This window comes from Cyphomyrmex costatus, unplaced genomic scaffold, assembly GCF_001594065.2.
Source record: "Cyphomyrmex costatus isolate MS0001 unplaced genomic scaffold, Ccosl1.0 scaffold61, whole genome shotgun sequence".
NCBI lineage: Eukaryota > Metazoa > Arthropoda > Insecta > Hymenoptera > Formicidae > Cyphomyrmex > Cyphomyrmex costatus.
In genome coordinates, this window is record NW_017280167.1 from 895,218 (window position 1) to 912,960 (window position 17,743).

The 17,743-nt window shown below is 32.7% G+C and overlaps 6 protein-coding genes across 6 annotated transcripts; 4 read left to right on the forward strand and 2 right to left on the reverse strand.

The window, feature by feature from the left end:
• Positions 1–2,397: 2,397 nt before the first annotated feature.
• On the forward strand, positions 2,398–6,837 carry LOC108779740 (tetraspanin-11). Its single transcript, XM_018547214.1, has 9 exons — positions 2,398–2,882; positions 3,578–3,660; positions 4,012–4,224; positions 4,335–4,520; positions 4,995–5,117; positions 5,433–5,489; positions 5,557–5,649; positions 5,729–5,812; positions 6,101–6,837. The coding sequence occupies exons 2-9, from the start codon at positions 3,613–3,615 to the stop codon at positions 6,161–6,163; spliced, it is 867 nt and encodes a 288-aa protein (XP_018402716.1). The 5' UTR covers positions 2,398–2,882; positions 3,578–3,612; the 3' UTR covers positions 6,164–6,837.
• Positions 6,838–7,782: 945 nt separating this feature from the next.
• LOC108779739 (carbonic anhydrase 1) lies at positions 7,783–9,697 on the reverse strand (the record flags this gene model as incomplete). The annotated part of the gene is made up of 6 exons (XM_018547213.1): positions 9,654–9,697; positions 9,300–9,498; positions 8,852–9,121; positions 8,306–8,562; positions 7,948–8,172; positions 7,783–7,884 (listed from the first exon to the last, which is right to left on the reverse strand). Coding segments are annotated over exons 2-6 (912 nt in total), but the record flags the coding sequence as incomplete, so codon positions are not given.
• Positions 9,693–11,637, forward strand: LOC108779741 (carbonic anhydrase 2). Its single transcript, XM_018547216.1, has 7 exons — positions 9,693–9,879; positions 10,003–10,182; positions 10,247–10,388; positions 10,555–10,660; positions 10,786–10,888; positions 11,193–11,329; positions 11,433–11,637. The coding sequence occupies exons 1-7, from the start codon at positions 9,849–9,851 to the stop codon at positions 11,550–11,552; spliced, it is 819 nt and encodes a 272-aa protein (XP_018402718.1). The 5' UTR covers positions 9,693–9,848; the 3' UTR covers positions 11,553–11,637.
• Positions 11,638–11,989: 352 nt separating this feature from the next.
• Positions 11,990–13,451, forward strand: LOC108779672 (carbonic anhydrase 3). The gene is made up of 7 exons (XM_018547131.1): positions 11,990–12,067; positions 12,143–12,274; positions 12,342–12,486; positions 12,640–12,745; positions 12,816–12,918; positions 13,013–13,149; positions 13,344–13,451. Exons 1-7 carry the CDS (start codon positions 12,043–12,045, stop codon positions 13,449–13,451), a joined length of 756 nt encoding a protein of 251 aa, XP_018402633.1. The 5' UTR covers positions 11,990–12,042.
• A 263-nt stretch (positions 13,452–13,714) lies between these two features.
• Positions 13,715–15,550, reverse strand: LOC108779736 (MYCBP-associated protein). Its single transcript, XM_018547211.1, has one exon. It carries the CDS (start codon positions 15,548–15,550, stop codon positions 13,715–13,717), a length of 1,836 nt encoding a protein of 611 aa, XP_018402713.1.
• A 694-nt stretch (positions 15,551–16,244) lies between these two features.
• LOC108779673 (carbonic anhydrase 1) lies at positions 16,245–17,699 on the forward strand. Its single transcript, XM_018547132.1, has 6 exons — positions 16,245–16,302; positions 16,397–16,582; positions 16,655–16,796; positions 16,867–16,972; positions 17,151–17,375; positions 17,499–17,699. Exons 1-6 carry the CDS (start codon positions 16,287–16,289, stop codon positions 17,697–17,699), a joined length of 876 nt encoding a protein of 291 aa, XP_018402634.1. The 5' UTR covers positions 16,245–16,286.
• The last annotated feature ends 44 nt before the right edge of the window (positions 17,700–17,743 follow it).

Here is a 17,743-nt window from a genome sequence, read left to right on the forward strand (position 1 = left end):
CGTAAAATCAACATTCACCTATCCTTCGCAACAAGTGGACGTAACTCTTTTTGCATTTTGACAAATGCATGAAATATGACGACGAGGAGAATTCTCGACGCCACGTAGCATTTTTTTCTAACGCGTTAAGCAACCTTAAAGAGCCATACGAAGAGCATATGAAAGCTTATAAATAGTTGAATGACTTTGTATCTGTATGCTCTTCCTTTCATATGTCATCGTCTGAATGTGTACCGATGCCTGCCGCGCTGATTCAGCGCGCGCAATGCAGCCGCGGAATTCCCGGCGGGACACATTCTGAACGAGTTGCTCCGTATGTGATATCCATAAAAGAGCAGTGTTATAGCGTTTCAGATACGACGGCGGAACGAGGCCGTGAAAATATCGCACGAGTAAAAGGCGACTGAAAGAGAGCGCGGGATATCCTTTAGAGCCAGCCGATATTCCGCGCGATTTATTTTTAATCAAGCGCATCGCGTTTTCGCGTCGAAGCCGATAGAGTTTTGCTAACAAATTGCAAGAATTACGCGAATAAACGCAACACCTCGAATTAATTACCGTAAGCCATTACGCGACTGTAGGTATGTCAGATATGAAATTGTTGCCGTGCAATAACTGAGTCTCGATTAATTTCGAAATATTAATGTTTTTCATATTTCACTTGTGTGACTCTGATCCGTGATGCGTAAATGTACATTTTAATCATAGAATGAGAGCGAGAGAGAGAGAGACCACATCACTGCGATTCAAATTGTAGACTTAAGTTTCGAGGACGAAGCTATACTTGTTATATTGTACGAACGGCATGTACTTGTGAATGCATGTCTCTGCACGAGTCGCGTCGGCTCGTGCGACCTTGTGAATGATCGATCTCGATCACGTTGTGTACTATATAATATCTTTTTTATTTATACGATCGCATGTTTGCTCATGTCATTCTATTGTAATCACAATTAACCGAGACGATGACGATGGTGCATACTGTTTGTACGTGATCGCAAAGATACCGTGGAGCTTCATGGCAGCTGTTGCGCATTTCTACCGCGACTTGCTCGCCTCTCGTTCACACGACCGCGCCAGCGGCCGTAATTAACGACTGCCATGCGGAGAACGCGTCATCGACACCCGTGACGATGTAAATGGTGGAGAGCGTACTTAATTAGGCACGCGTAATTGTCCATTTCCTCTTGTAATTTTCGACCACGCTGTTCGACTTTGTGGATTGAAAGGTCGACAGATCTGCGGAAAGCAGTTAAAGCGATAGACGAAGCGACGTTTGAGAGGAATTGCGTATGATACGACTTGATTGAATGTATATCTCTAGTCGTATATAGCAGGCGTCAACTGCCGTGCAATTTATAAGCCGCGTTTTATACTGAAAGAGAAAAAAAGAAATCACGTGTATGTATGTGTTACAAGTGTTCTCCGATTGATACCTTTACTCGTAGTTGTATAATATTTAAGCGCGAATTCTGTAAAAAATTGTTAATACCTAATAATAAATTTATTATATTTACATAACGATGGCCTTTTTGTTACAATATCAACGCTCCATAGAATATTTTTTCATCACAAAGCAAACGATCGCTTTGTCGAATTACATAAATGTTAATCCTGGTTTATTCAAGTTTTATACGATTGAAGCAACTTTATCTGAGATTTCCATGTAAGATTTTTAACATTTTCACATACAATAAATCTTATCTTTAAAAGCGAGAACGTGTAGAATATATTATCCTACACAGCATATTTTATTCAAGTGCGATATCTTAGAAACGTCCTTAGAACGTCCAAAGAATCCAAAGAACTGTTCTGTAGATGTTTTCAGAACGTTTCTTGGAGATCTGTGTTGTACGTGATGTAAAATTACTACGCCCTTGTAAAATTATTACGTAGCTAACTTTATCGCCTTGGTAGTATTTTTAATACGCAGAGTTGCTGACACGTTATACATCCTTACCCGCGCGAACATTTATTTCAAAATCCATTCCAAAATCACGTAGCCCGCTGTGCTTTCGACTTTTCGTGCTCGAAAGGAAAACAGTTATCATTCGGAATTACTCTACATATGTAAGTCTTTAATTAGAATAGCTATAATATTTTAATTAGAACGTGGGAAATTATAATTGGAGCTGCTGTAGGTCGCTCACTCACACTCGTTGCGAGGTGGGCAATGTGAGCGCGTGTCGGTGAGATATGAACCCGTCAACGGGATCGTTCTGGGTAGCGGGCGGGTAGCGTTTCAACCGTGCCCGACGATAGAGCGTCGGCGCCGCGACGGCGGGAGCACGCAGACGCATCTCGACCGGCGTCGGTGACGTAGAAACGAGAAACTAGAGACGAAAGCGGGATCCAGAGGCAGGCTCCTCCGTTTTGGCAGGTAACGCTCAGGCTGTCCGCGGTGATGACAGCACACTCGATCGCGGTCCTTCCGCTGGGATCAATGCGCAAGAAATAACTTGTAGTCATACGAGATAGCCAATTACTGTGTCCACGCGTTACGCGAATAAATACTAGAGGCATTTCATCGATCTTCCAGCTTATCGACAAGTAGCAGGCGGGTCCGTCCTCTTGTTCGCGACACCGACAGCCGAGGGCCGCGCAAATTCGGAGCGTCTAAATGATCGAACAGAGATGACGTACTATAAAGAGATCGCGAACCACCTGTGAACCGAATCGGAAACGCCAAGACAAGGATAGTCTTTGACGATTACGGAACGTGCATCCGCTTTTGTGACTTCAATATAACAGTGTAATATTGTTTGTAAAATAAACGACAGATTGTAATTGTGTAATCGTGTTAGCAGTTACATTGGCAGACATCAAACGCAAGTGACAGATACATTGTAATCGAAGGGAGTAAGCTGGCTCGTTCGTGACAGGTAAATGCTTGTATATACAAAAATGGAGTAGTGATGTTTAGGTAGTTTAATTGTTTGTTTATGTTTAATGAATAAATAAATGAAGTAATGAAGTTGTGTTAAAATAGCAGATAAAGAATTCCACATTGTGTTTGACACGGAGTTTCCGAGATTAAAGAATTAAGTAAATACACGATACTTATTAAAAAAATGTACTCATTAATTTTTTCTTTAATAGACTTCTAAAAGGAAAAGTATAATCTTATCTTATATTTTTCCACTTCTAATAATATTTAAATTTCAAAGTTTATAAAACTTTTATTACTTAATAAAAAATAATTGAAAAAATATATTTTATATAACTTTTTTAAACATAAAATCAATTAAAAATAAAATAAGAAAAAAATAGTCTACCGTATTTTATTACGTTTATTGAGATTGAAATAGGAAAATATTTGAATACTTTAATTAAAACATTTTATAAGAAATACACATATAACTCACTTTAATTAAAGTTAATTCAACATTTAAGTGCAGTTGTTATTATTACTTTGTTGAAAACAGTTGCAAAGCAAACATGAAATAAAACATCGCAGACTTAATATATTAAAAATGTTTAATTAAAGAAGAGTTAACGAGTGTTTAATATTTATGTAACGAATTTTATTACGTTCCATTCTATATTTGAGCTTACAACAGCTCTGTTATATTTGCAGATTGATGACTAATTGGAAAATCAAGGATAACAGACATGAAATACTTAAAAGTCGCGTTGTTCACGTTCAATCTATTAATATGGGTAAATAACACGCATGCACATTTTGTAACGTTATAAAATATAAATTAAGTCTAGAGATAGCGACACATGCCACGAGCACTTAGACGCAGATGCTCGAACTATAAATAATTTTGATGTAATTCTGTACTTTAGAATAAAACATAATCGTTTTTCATACTATTGTATTGTTCTCGTCCGAGTTAAATTACGATTTTATCTCTGGAGAAAGCAAAGAGAATTATTTTAACAGTTAAAAGTCGCTTAAATTTACGCGATTCAGGAAAGTAGTTCCCTGAGGAGTACAGAATTACTCTCGCTCGTCGCTGTAAAGAAACAATTGGACGTAAAATCATGGACTTTTCCTCTCGGCAGTTGGCTGGCTGCACGGTGCTCGTTATAGGCGCGTGGTTACTCCTGGAGCCCAGTAAAGGACACATCCTGAATCTTTTCGTACCTGATATTAAGCCGCATGAGACCATTAATCTGATAGCTTATAGCCTCCTCGGGCTTGGTTCCATCGTACTCACGGTCGGCTTCTTCGGTTGCCGCGCCGCGTTACGCGGAAATCAATGCATCCTCGCCACCGTGAGTGAAACGACATTTTTATTACCTCCGCCCCTCGGGGGCGCGTGTACCATTATAGACGTCGGGTCAGGGTCGGTGATGTTTTTATATCGGCGATCGTTTTTCCACAGTACATGAGCATGTTGGTCGCGCTTATCATCACAGAACTGGTGACGGCCGCGATCGGCGGGTTGATGACTTTCCAGATCCTGTCGGATCTGGAGGAAAGGCTCACCAATAAACTAGCGATGGATTATGGTCACGATTCGACCAGCGATATCCCCTTCAGCAATAGTTTGGATTTTGCACAGTATAAGGTGTCGTACTAACAAAGCTGTTCGTTTGACAGCTCATCAATCTTTATGGCATGTCATGTCATTAAAAAATCGCTTATATTTTTTATTTTAAATCTTTTTTTAATTGTGATACATTTTGATCTTATTGCAATTTTTGTCCAATCTTGCGTAATAATTTTTCAACTATCAATGTTATGAACTTTTGTGTGTTTTACTTGAGATGTCAAGTTCGCGGATACATGCTTTTTACTACATCGTAATTGTATAATATGTGCACGACACTTTAGCGAAATGATGCGAAAAATTATCCTTTTCTTAGTTATATTTAAATATTGTTTCGTCTCATTTTCCCTGTAGCATGCATTACGCGCCAAAATGCGCACGTAAATTATGTTTCATGCATGATGGGGTCGCATGCGATGCATTGTCTGAAATCGTCTGCCCGATGAGACATTTCACGATGGTTCGAAGAGCATATGGATGATTCCATTGCAGTTTAATTGCTGCGGTATATACGGCGATGACGATTACAATGGCACGGCTTGGTGGAGGGATGGTCAAATCTCGGGGAACAAGAGGCAGGTTCCCCTCACGTGTTGTGTTCTCAAAAATAGCGAGGTACATGTTTGAATTGATTGGTTTTAAAACAACATGGATATTGAATTTCTGAATATTGAGAAAGTTTATAAAATGTTTTAAAAGCGAAATAATAAAATAAAAATAAATAATAATAAAATGTAAGTTCACGTACAGTGGGCAATATTAATATCTATAGAGATCTCTTTTGGAAATCATATAAATTGTAGCTAATGTACAAGTTGATCGTTTCCTGAATAATTTCATCTCTTTTTAAATTGTCTTTAAACTTTATCTTAAACGTACAGTAAGATGATCCACGGTTAGCTAGTAAAAGCGAGAGCTTCTATTTTACAGAATAAAAATACAGGCAGCAGCCCAATGAGCGTTGTTTCGAGAGTGTTTCACAAAAATGTGAGTAAAATATCGGCGACGAAGCGAATGTATGAACTTTGTGTGAGTAATCTTTTATCGCTGGCAGAACGAGAAGCCGTGGCTGCATCCGCAGCCAAAGGATGAGGCTGCATGTCAAGTAGAAGACGAAGAGGGTCACGAGGGATTTAGACACAAAGAGGTACGCATCACGCCGCGAGGCATCATGTCGCTGCATGTTACAGTGCTATATATTTCAAATGAACAACGCATTCTCTTAGGGCTGCCTTGGAAAAGTCACGAACTGGCTGCAGTGTGAGAGCTTTACATTAGTGTTTCTCGGTATGGCAATGGCAGGAATACAGGTAAACTTTTTATTATTAAATATTTTCTTAATAGCTTCCTCTTTGTGTCTTCTATATTTTGTGAAAAGACTTTATTTAAGAAAGTCTTTTCTTTTGATCTTTAAACTTTGTAAAACGCCCTTGTAAAATTACTCTTCTTTATTTAAAAGAACTTTTTGTATCTTCCTTCAAATCAATTATGTAGATTATAAATAATAGAACAGATTTATTAAATACTTTCGTAAATTAAATCCTCCGTTGCTCGTATATTTCGTAAAAAAAAGAAATAATCGTACAAATGCATTTCAGACTTTCGGGATAATAACGTCCGCTTTCCTCTGCCGAACGATAAGAGATATGCAGGAAGAATGATCCAGGGTTCGTAGTCTCAATGAAGTAAAGAGAATGTCGTGGCACGTTCAATCTTTACATTGACAACTTTGGAAGAAGGAACATATTTATTTTATATCTTCGGTATTGCTACTTGGAAGATTACCGAAATTCATTTCGGTTATGTGAGTCAGGACATTACGGGGAAGAAAGTAATCTAAATATTTGTTCTATTCCACAAGGTGTCTGTTCATTGAGAACTTCGAATCGAAATAACAATAAGTGCTACGCTTAAATTTAGATCGATTTCCACCCCTGTGCGCGTTTTGCTGCCATTCAGCAATAATGTGACCAAATACACCCTGCTGTACATATACAACTGTATGCATCTGTGTCGTGTTCAATCTAACTAATACTAACAAATAGCGATGTTACGATGATATCGCTATGGTGTCTCACGACGACCAACGGGGGAATTTGGCTAACAATGTGAATTGTTATTCATGACATTCTATCGTTTTGTAAATACACTTGCCAAGGACGAGTATATGCGTTGCGTGCGTGAGAACTTTCGAGTTGTCTTCTTTTTTTGTGGAAAGTTTATCTAATTTGAGACGTAAAATAATTTTTCGCACAAAGTTGTACATGAATTTTTGAAAAACTATTATAATTTTTAACGAATAAAATATTTATGTGAGTACATTTAGGGGAGACTGAGGCTGATTGATGTATTCTATTAACAGACTGTTAAACGATGTTAGCATATAGTTCAATAAGAAACGTTATAATCATATAACGTTGATCCGTTTTGACTGAACTTGATGAGTTTTCAGAGTATGTTTGACTAGCCTAGATTCTTAGCTGTAAATCGAATTAAAAAAAAATTACAAAATTTCCTTTACTTAGTAAAATGTCATTAACTTTTTACGTATATATTTCTACTTAGCCTAATAATAAGTGTATGTTTAAGTTAGTGCCAAAATAATCTCTGTGTTTTGAAACTTGAAAAAACTGCAAGTTTTGATCAATCCCAGCTTCTCCTACATAATAAACGTGTATGTTAGATCTTTGTAGACACTTATCGATCCATTTCGAAATGGATGATGCATATATACATATATACATAAACATAACATATACATATATATATATATACACACATTATATACATTTATTGGTGTATAAAAAAATGCGTCATATATATTCTTTAAGGAAATGCTTTCCTCTCTCCGACACTAATTTTCGAAGAATATATTATTACAACTTGTGCCAAAAGAGTTTATTATACAATGAGTGATACAAATTTTAATATGTTTTTATTTTCTCAAAACACTTGGCAAAACAAAATGTCCTGCGTTTATAGAACGCACCTTAATGATAATAAAGATGTTGTTCGATGTGTAAAAACTTGTTATTTATTTTATATATTTTCACAAATTTATATTTTATCATCTCTAAAATTTGCAAAATTATATCTATTTACAAAATCAATAGCTGCATTATTGTAAACATACATTCTTAATGTTAATTTTTAAAATTGTAAATCTATTAATTTGATATAAATTGCACCAAAAGTAATACATAAATAAGAAAATAAGTGTTCTATATATGTTTAACCATTTAAATATTTTAACAAAATAATTATGTTTTAATTACCCGATTTCTTCATAAAAATAAACATCACGGTCGTTCAACGGTTGAACTGGTCGACAATTCAAAAGTAATGGACCCTCTACTGAACAAAGTTTTCGAAATTTCTCTATCTGTAAATTATATTATATGATGATAAAAAACTGAAAAAAAATTTTAGTAATATATGATTTTACTTGAGATGAGGAAATTGCGATTGGTTCTTGCTGCACGATCCATGTGACAACTTCACTGCAAGGTGGTTGGCTAAGAGAACCGCTGTATGTATAATAATTTCTGTCAAAAGGTGCGAAAATCCATTCCAATGGAAAAGGAGGTATGTAGACTTTAGATCCCGGACAGATAATGCGCCACAAATTGCTTATGATATGATCCAAGTAAGGATTATCTGTGTCATTTATCTGCAACATCGTTAAATGTATCATGATAAGCAATTATGACAAATTACGTTTAACTATAGCACATTACATTTTGCTAGTTGAATTTCTTAATACTTGTGATAAGAGGTTAATTTTTTTAATAAAAGGATTATACTTGAAGGAAGAACGAAGTAATCGCTATTCCGTCTTTTACTCCAAGCGCAATCGCATCTGTTGGTGATTTAAGTCCATGTTTTAGGTGAATAATTTGTAGTTCCATAGGAAAACGGACGTAGTCCAAAGTATGTTCACTGCCCTCTTCATTTGACGGACCCCAGTGAAAGAGAACATTAAAGAAATCGTACGTATCGGTCAAAGGTCCTCCTTGGAGTTGTGGCCAGGTAGTACTAGTCCAGAATCCTCGGAGTATTACTATATGTATATTAATATAAAACATTGTGTAGTACAGTATCAGCTTTCATTAATTTACTTTGTTTTTATTGAAGTGATATTAAAATATATATTTTAGTCTATTCGTTTGTATAAAAACACTTTATGTTTTATTTTATATCAGTATCATTTTATTAATATTAAAAGGATATATTTATACTTTGATTTTGTTTTCTTGTAAAAATATCACATTTTATTTTATGTCATTATTATTTTCATAATGTTAAAGATATACCATTAAATATTCTTTAATTTGCTTGTAAAAATTTACCAGTATGACCATCATTTGTAATAGTCATCGAAAGAGGCCCGCTGTTATAATTGCTCCATCGAAGTGGCTCAGATGGCTGCACTACTACAGCGAGTCTAGTTGTGATATTAATAGGCGATTGATTGCTACCAGTGCTCTCAGGATATAGATCTTTCCATGTATGAGGACCATTTTGATGAGCATAGCCGAACGAAAAAGCGGGTGAACGATAATCGTTTTCCATCCATGCGAATAACTGCGTCCAGTCCAAAATTTCGGTTAATAGTAGCACTAACAAAAGAAATTAAATATTGTAAAATAAATGTTGTAAAAATATTAAATTATTTCAAAAATATAACCTCGAATTGGCTACTACATAAATATTAGAAAATAATGTTTATCGTAAAACTATAGCTTTTATTATTTTATAATTAAATTATTACTTTCTATTTTTCTAAGAAATACGTACCCATAAGAAGAACGCTGCTACACGCAACCATACATTCTACTAAAGAGAGGTCCAACATTTTTATATTAAAGATTTCCTGACATTTATATCACAAAAGCTCGGGTGTGTTAAAACCCACGTGCGGTATTTCCGACGTAATAAATTTTTAAGCGTGCGGTATACTTGACAATTTGTTCGATGTTTCATTCCGCATTAATTTCTATCAAAAATATTTAGAAAAGTAATGTATAACGAAATATAATGTAAAACGTCAAATAATTTTTTAGGAAAGTTGATATATAATAAAGCTTACTTCAATTTATAAAAATAATGTGAAGATAATTCAAAGATTACAATGTGTTAGTAACTTCCTACCTTTAAATTGACAATTATTCATTGCATGATTACATCATGCAATCACTTAGAACTTGTTTCCAATATGTCATCAAAATAGTTACAATATTAATATCCATACTTTAAAATTAATATGTCGCGTTTAAAAGAGAGCAAAATTTAATTTTGTAAATTTCGTTTTATTTAAAAGCTCGATGTATTCATCGTAATATACAGATGACATCCAAATCTAAGAGTGCACAATCATGTAAATATAAAAATTTTAATCCTAATCTTGTTTTATAGATAACAAATTTATTGTAAATACTTATTTAATAGCTATATGAAAATGTTCTTGTTACATTTATGTATAATAAATTTTATTTTTAAGCGCGTCCTACACAAGAACAAAAATTATGCACGACATCATCTTCGGGTTTGCCTAAATGGCGGCAATCTCCGATCAATATCAGTCGCGTTGCAGTGTGGAATAAAAAATTTCCTCCGTTACTTTTAACAAATTATTGGTCAAACAGTGGCACAGCGATACTTGCAAACACTGGAAAAACAGGTTCTCTTCATCTAATATAAATTCGGAACAATACGTTGTATATTTATTGTTTAATAATTTTTAGTTAACATCGAATTGACAAACAGAAGATTACCGATAATGCGTGGCGGTCCATTAAAAGACGATGAATTTCAATTTATGAATGTACAATTTCGGTGGGGCACGTCCGACTGTCGAGGCGCGGAACATTCTATCGACAACATTTGGTTAGAGATACGAATTGGATATTAAAAGTTATCACTATGTGTGAAGAATATTTAAAATTAATATTCTTTATTTAATTTTAATTTAAATTAAAATTACATTTTATTTTAAATTTTTTTGTTATAATTATTCAATCAATGTAACGTCAAAATAATGGTATTTATCAAGGTATTCGATGGAGGCGCAAGTCATGCATTGGAATACGCGTTACGGATCGATAGACAAGTGTTACGATAAATCTGATGGAATTTCAATACTCTCCTATCTTATGCAGGTACAAGGGCTAAAAATTAATTAAAATCCGATCTGCGAACATCTTTTTATAATAGTTTTATTTCCAGAATGTTTTGTTATATTTTTCGTTGCAATTTAATTATAATATTTAATTATGATGAAAAGGTTGTTGGGTGTCCTGGGATTCCAGACAATCCTGCGCTTGCCCCAATCACTCATAAACTCCAAGAAATAAAACGGACGGATAGCACCATAAATATTACTCCAGGTAATTGCATATAAAATAAAATAATCTTTAATATTTATTAAACTTTATTAATTAGATATAATAAGTCATACAGTAGTCAATGTTTGTCTCCTTTCTTTTTCTTTGTTGTAAATATTACGAGCAATTTTACAAAAATACATCTTTATTTTAAAATATACTTTAAATATTTGTTTTAAAATATACCTTTGTGTGTATTACTTTTCTGTAATATACGATAATCTTTTTTATTTTCATGATAGCTTTTATTACATAGATAGAATATTGTTTACGATATTTTTTAAATTAATTATGTGTTTATTTACAGATTGTTTACGTTGGATGATGCATGCATGCACTTATCCTGGATATTATACTTATTCAGGTTCTCTTACTTTTCCTCCGTATAATGAATGCGTCACTTGGATAATTGTACCAAATGCTATAAAAATTTCCACTAATCAAGTATATCAAGAGCATATATGTATATTAATTAAACTTAAAAAATTATTTTATTTATAGCTTTAAATATTGACGTATATAATGTGATAATTTACATTTATTATAGATCGAAGCATTCAGGAGCCTCTACAATCATAATTGGGAGCGTATAGTAAGGAATTATAGATCACAACATGTTCTTCATGGAAGAAGAATTTTCTTTGCCACAAATGATGCAATAATTTGAGTGATTAAAATATATCATCGTCAAAGGAATAAATTTAACTGGAAATTATTAAACCGAGTTCACGTTAAATAAACAAGCATGAAAAAATACGAATAAATAACTTGTTGAAATATATTGTTTGCATTTGCTTGCTTGCTGTAAATCCGGCTTATACTTTATGTAAAATAGGACCTCCTTAATGCATTTTCATTTTATTTTATAAAAAGTATGGATAAGAATTTTATTTTTCTGCTGATAGTCCAAAATTTTGTAATTAAATAATATATTTTTATATTATAATTATGGCAATATAAAATACAAACAGTGTACAAATAACTACATATAATATATGTATAACTGCTAACTTCAAAAATTAGAGTAACTTATAGATTTATATTTAAATTAATATAAAAAATATAAAATGACACAATTTTAAAATATATTTACATTTTGTATCAAATTTTCTAATTATATTTTGTTTTGCATCAAATAATTTTTAATTAGTGCAATAATGGCAAGTTATATGAAAACTATAGGTAAGTAAAGTATTAGAAATAGTAATATCAGGTTATGCATGTTTCAAATTGTATACTATATGTGAATATTTTAAGGTTTAAAAAGTGGCCAGGCACCGATCGATTTAAACGACAAAATTGTGCGACGTACGAGATTTCCACCATTAATTTTAAATGGCCACTGGTTAAAGGATGGAAATGCAATTTTGTTCAATGACGGCAAAAAAGGTAACTTTATGTCAAAATAATTTCATTAACATTGTATCGTGTGATTAGATATTAAATTTTTTGTCAGCAATTATTTTTTTGAACGGCGATAGGATCCCATCAACAGTATCTGGTGGACCGTTCATAAATGACGTATACGAATTTCATGACGCACATTTTCACTGGGGCGAAGATGATTGTAGAGGTGCTGAACATACGATCAATGGTACTTGGTGAGAATTATCACTTAACTTCAATAGCAATAATTTAAGATAAAAATATACAATAATATAATTAAAAAGTTGCATATTTAAACTTTATCTCATTAGAGTCTTTTAGTGTAATTTTTAATAAACTGTAATAAACTTTATTTAAAATTAACTTAGGTATTCCATGGAATGCCATTTAGTGCATTGGAACCAAAAGTACCTCACCTTTGAAGAATGTTTGAAACATCAAGACGGTCTTTGCGTGTTAAGTTATTTATTCTTGGTACATTTGCTTATATTATTCATAATCATATAGTTTATTTTCATTCATTATTAACAATTTTGTTTCATAGGTTCAATCAGGATGTTCCCAATGGAACAATGTTAAATTTGAAAGAATCTCTGAAAATCTAAAGTACATTCAGAATGTTGGATCAGAGACAAACATTCCAGCAAGTTAATATTCAAAGAATTATCTGTCAAACGTGGAACATTATTCTGTTCAAAGAATAAAATAATATTTCAAATTTGACATTTTTGTGATGTTTAGATTCTTTATCTTGGATGCGAGTAGCGACAGATTGTCCACATTATTATACATATCAAGGATCCCACAGTGAAGATTCTAATCTGGAATGCGCTACGTGGATCGTATTTCCAGTTATTATTCCTATACAATCTTGTCAAGTTAGTTATTTGATTTGAGTTATTTATACTAAAAACATGAACAACACAAATATGATTTAAAAACTTTTTTTAGTAATTATCTTTTTCTATATTTATCATTATTGATATAATTAATATTTAATACTTATGGAATATTGGAATTAATATATAATGATAAAATGCATATATGTATACGTAACTAATAAAATTTTCAGCTTAATGAGTTTCGAAAATTAAAGGATAAAAATGGCGAATTTATAAAATCGAATTGGAGAGATGTTCAACCTTTACGAGGACAACAAGTATTTTTAGCTGTTTCTTAAAAAAAATTTACATATATTACTTTAAATTTATAATAAACTACTATATATTTTTAACATTTTTAATTTCTTATAACATTTTAACAGAAATTGTCTAAATATTTCAAGTTTTTGCAACACGTTTAAAATAAAATTATTCTTTTATGTTACATAACATAATATATACTATACGTCAAATATGTACAATATATATTTCATATATAAATGAATTATAAAAAATTTCGAAGTTTATTATTCGTTACTGCTTAAAAATCGATATGATACCGTTATATTTTAAACTTTAATTCATCAAGTCTATGGAAAGAATCGATAATGGCGCAAATTCGTTCTATTGCTTCCTTTAGAGCTGTATATATACGAATAAAAAATATTTCTCTATAAGATTGCATATCTAAATTGAAACTTTCATTTCCTTCTTGCATTAGTACAGTTTTTGGTTGATCATTTAATGTCTTGCTATGTAGTTCTTGCAAATTGTTATTGAATCTTTGAGAAAAAGGTGTCAATTTCTGCTCAACTTCTATCAACGTTGCAAAGTCTTCTCGTATTAGATTGTTTCTTTTTGCAAGTTCACTTTCATTTTCAAACAGATTCGCAAAAGTGCATAAGATGTTATATACAGCGTTATATTTATTAGAATATTCAACATTGGATTCAAACAATTTTGATTTGAGACTTTGTTTGCAAAGTTCGTTAAATCGGGCGAGCATGTCGCGTCTGTAGTTTGTATCTTCTATCTGTAAAAGGATATCTCGGAGGAAATTCAGCGACAAGTTCCAGGTCGATGTGCTTTCACCGGTAACATTAGAATATATTTTCTGTAACTGCATTATGATATTTGGATGATAATGATAACAAGGATTCAGAGAGACAAACAAGTCACTTTGCGAAAGTAACGTCTCAGGAGGAGGCTCTGCTGACTCACTGTGCTCCACTTTATCTAGAATTTCCTCAATAATTGAACGTATCGTTGAGTCTCGAATGCAGCGATTCAGGTATTCATCGATCATTTGGTAATCGATCAATTTTGTATTTTGAGTATCGGTTGTGCAGCCCCAAAACCGAAACATAAACGTCGAGGAACTTAATTTCGGATCCGTGATGAACCGCCAGTATTCAATAAAAACTCCACACGTTCTGGACTGATACCATACCTTGATCTTTACCATCTGCCCTGGAAGTATGAGCCCTTTCGTTTTATTGAAGAAGAATTGACTGCTGTATTTCTCGAAGGACATGCCATACGTTCGAAAGGGCGAGTATCGCCAATGATACACTATAACGTTGGTTCCTTTATTCTCTAAGACGATCTCTTTTTCGATTCGGTTGTCAATCTTACTCGTAAAAGTCAGAGACCAAATGATAGGATCGGTGTCTACTGGCTCCGTTCTGAAGAGAGATCTTTCCCAGACAAACTCTCGATCTTGAATCTTTAGAATTATTGCCTGATCAGTGTCCTCGCAAGGCTTATCTTCAGTAATAGTTATCGGCGGAATTCGTAGTAGTGGTAGTTTCTTTCTCTGATAGGCGTGTCCTTGAATGGCCAATGTTGCCATTTCCGGCTCCTTAGGTACCATTAATGCAATTTTTTCAGCAAGTTCAAGTTTACGCGTTTTTAGATATTCGTTGCGTTTCCAGAATTCTTCCTTTTTTGGCATGGCGAGATCACGTTCTTTTACTGTTAGGTCTGGCAATCCAACATACATTAAATCCGAGGGAAAAATCAGGTCCTTTTTGCTAGGAACCGAGGATACTTCCGGCAGACAAGCATCGCCTGGTAGGAATTCTGGTCTACCACGATACTTATCGGAGATCACAGGTATAGCGGCGTGTTCCATTAGGTTTTTCATTTCAATAAAAGAACGAAATTTTTCCGAAGAATTCTGTAGCTGATCACCCTGCAAACGACCGGTAACAAATTCTATGTAACGATTTTGCTTCTTATGGTCAGCGAGCCATTTCTTCCAATTTACGAAGCGACGATCTTCCGAAAAGGATGTATCTCCAGAGAGAAGGTTATCCCTAGTTGTTACGAGTGGTTGACGAGTTTTTTTCCAGGTTTGAGGTTTATCAGGTTTACCGATTTTTCGTGCAAAATCCATTTTCAAAGAACCAATTATTTCATATCTTGTCTTTCTTTTATCTTCAATGTCTCAATTCTCTTGAATAACAATCTAAAATTTTTATTTTATGTATAAATCTGTTATTTTTAATTACAATTGCCACGTTTCTTTCTTTTCCTTTATAAGTGAAAGAAATATAAATATTACCTTTTTCCCGTGATATTAATTAATCATCTTAATATCATATATTAGTTTATTGTTGTGACAGTTTGTATGTTAAATAGGTTAATTGTGTGAGGTTATAAATAGAAAGTTATTAAAAAAGTTTTATAAACATGTGTATTAAAGTTTCAAATTAAATTTATATTTCAATATTCAAATTTTATTTAATTAAAAGTTTTTAATATAGAAAAGTTTGTTTTTATTAAATTAAAAAATATTCCTTCGTAATATTAGTAAATAAATGGTATACATGCCACGCATACACATATGTAAACGTACATGTCTAAACAAATAGTTTCAATCATCATAAATTTATGCCAGTAATCTATTGAAAAATATATGGTATATAAAAAAATAAATGGTGCAATTTTATGGTTTTGCTCTAAAAGTACACTTTCATTTTAAATATGGAAAGTGCTCTATTATCGATGATTCTCGGTATCGATAAAATATTTGAAATAAAGTTCAGACGAAGCAAAATTAATGAAGTGTTATATTTGGTGCATTTATACATTTAAATTTATAAGTAATGTATATCGTATGATATATCGGTATGAATTCTTCGACAGGTGGGATATAATTTAAAGTTATATTTTTTATATCCCTCTAAAATGCTTATACTGTTAAATGTCACTTTTCTAATAATTATATATACATACATAGATTCCCATGAACACAAGAAAGAAACAGTTAGATTTATACAGAATTTGGCTCATACCGATGGCAAGCTAAGATCACCAATCGATTTGAACATCAGCTATATGAACGTCGTGAATCTAAATCCTATACAGTGGGTCAATTATAATGTCACGCCAAAAAAATTAAAACTCAGTAACACTGGATATACTGGTAAAAAATAAGAGTCACATTCAATGTGCAAATATTCACTTCTAATAAAATAATTGCATATATTATTTATAGTCATGCTTAGTGCAACATGGCGTGAAGAAGAGCCGTATTTGTATGGTGGCCCTTTTATCAGCAGTTATGTTTTTTCACAGCTTCATTTTCATTGGGGTAAAACCGATATGGACGGCAGTGAACATCATGTTGACGGTGGAAGGTTTTATATTTTTACATTTTTATAAATTTTTTTATCTGTTCTTTTGATTTAAACGCTCTTATTCCTAAAGCATGCCAATGGAACTACATGCAGTGCATTATAAGAGTGATTACGGTACTCAAATAGCGGCTCTTCGTCAACATGATGGTGTTACTATATTAGTGTACTTATTCCAGGTATTAAAAAAATTTATTTTAACTAAACTAATTCTATAAAGTAATAATTTTATATTAGAGTATTTTTTATACATTATTTTTTTAATCGTTTAAATTTGATTTTAACATTCGAATAAAAACATGTCTTTAGATATTTAAGAAAATAATAGGTATATTTTAGAAATAATATTACATACAGCTACAGGCAGCGCCTAATCCACTTCTGGATGATATCATAAACACATTACCCTTTATCCAAGCAGCTCATTCTTCCATCCGTTTAATACCTTTTCCTATAATAAATATTATGCGATGCTTTCAACGTGATTACTTTGTTTATTGGGGTTCCATAACCATGACAAATATTAGAAATAGCGTACTTTGGCTAATAAGCAGAGAACCATTAGGAATATCCATTGATCAAGTAACTTATGCCATGTTGAAACAAGAATTATTATTAATAAACGAACTAAGTAATGATTAAATAAAATAATATTGTCACATAGTTAATTTTTATTTCATAATAGTCTTGTTTTTATTTTTTAAGATTGCAGAGTTTCGAACGTTATGTGACGAACGTAAAATGCCAATTTTAACAAATCGTCAGCCATTACAGGAACGAGGTGATAGAAATGTTATCCATGTATGTCCTAGTGGATCCAGATATGCAACGCTTCTACCAATTTCACGTGATGGTGATAATAAATATATTCATCAAGACGATGTCGATAACAGCGATAACAGATAAAATCATAAATGATTTAATCATATCATTTATTACGATATAATAAA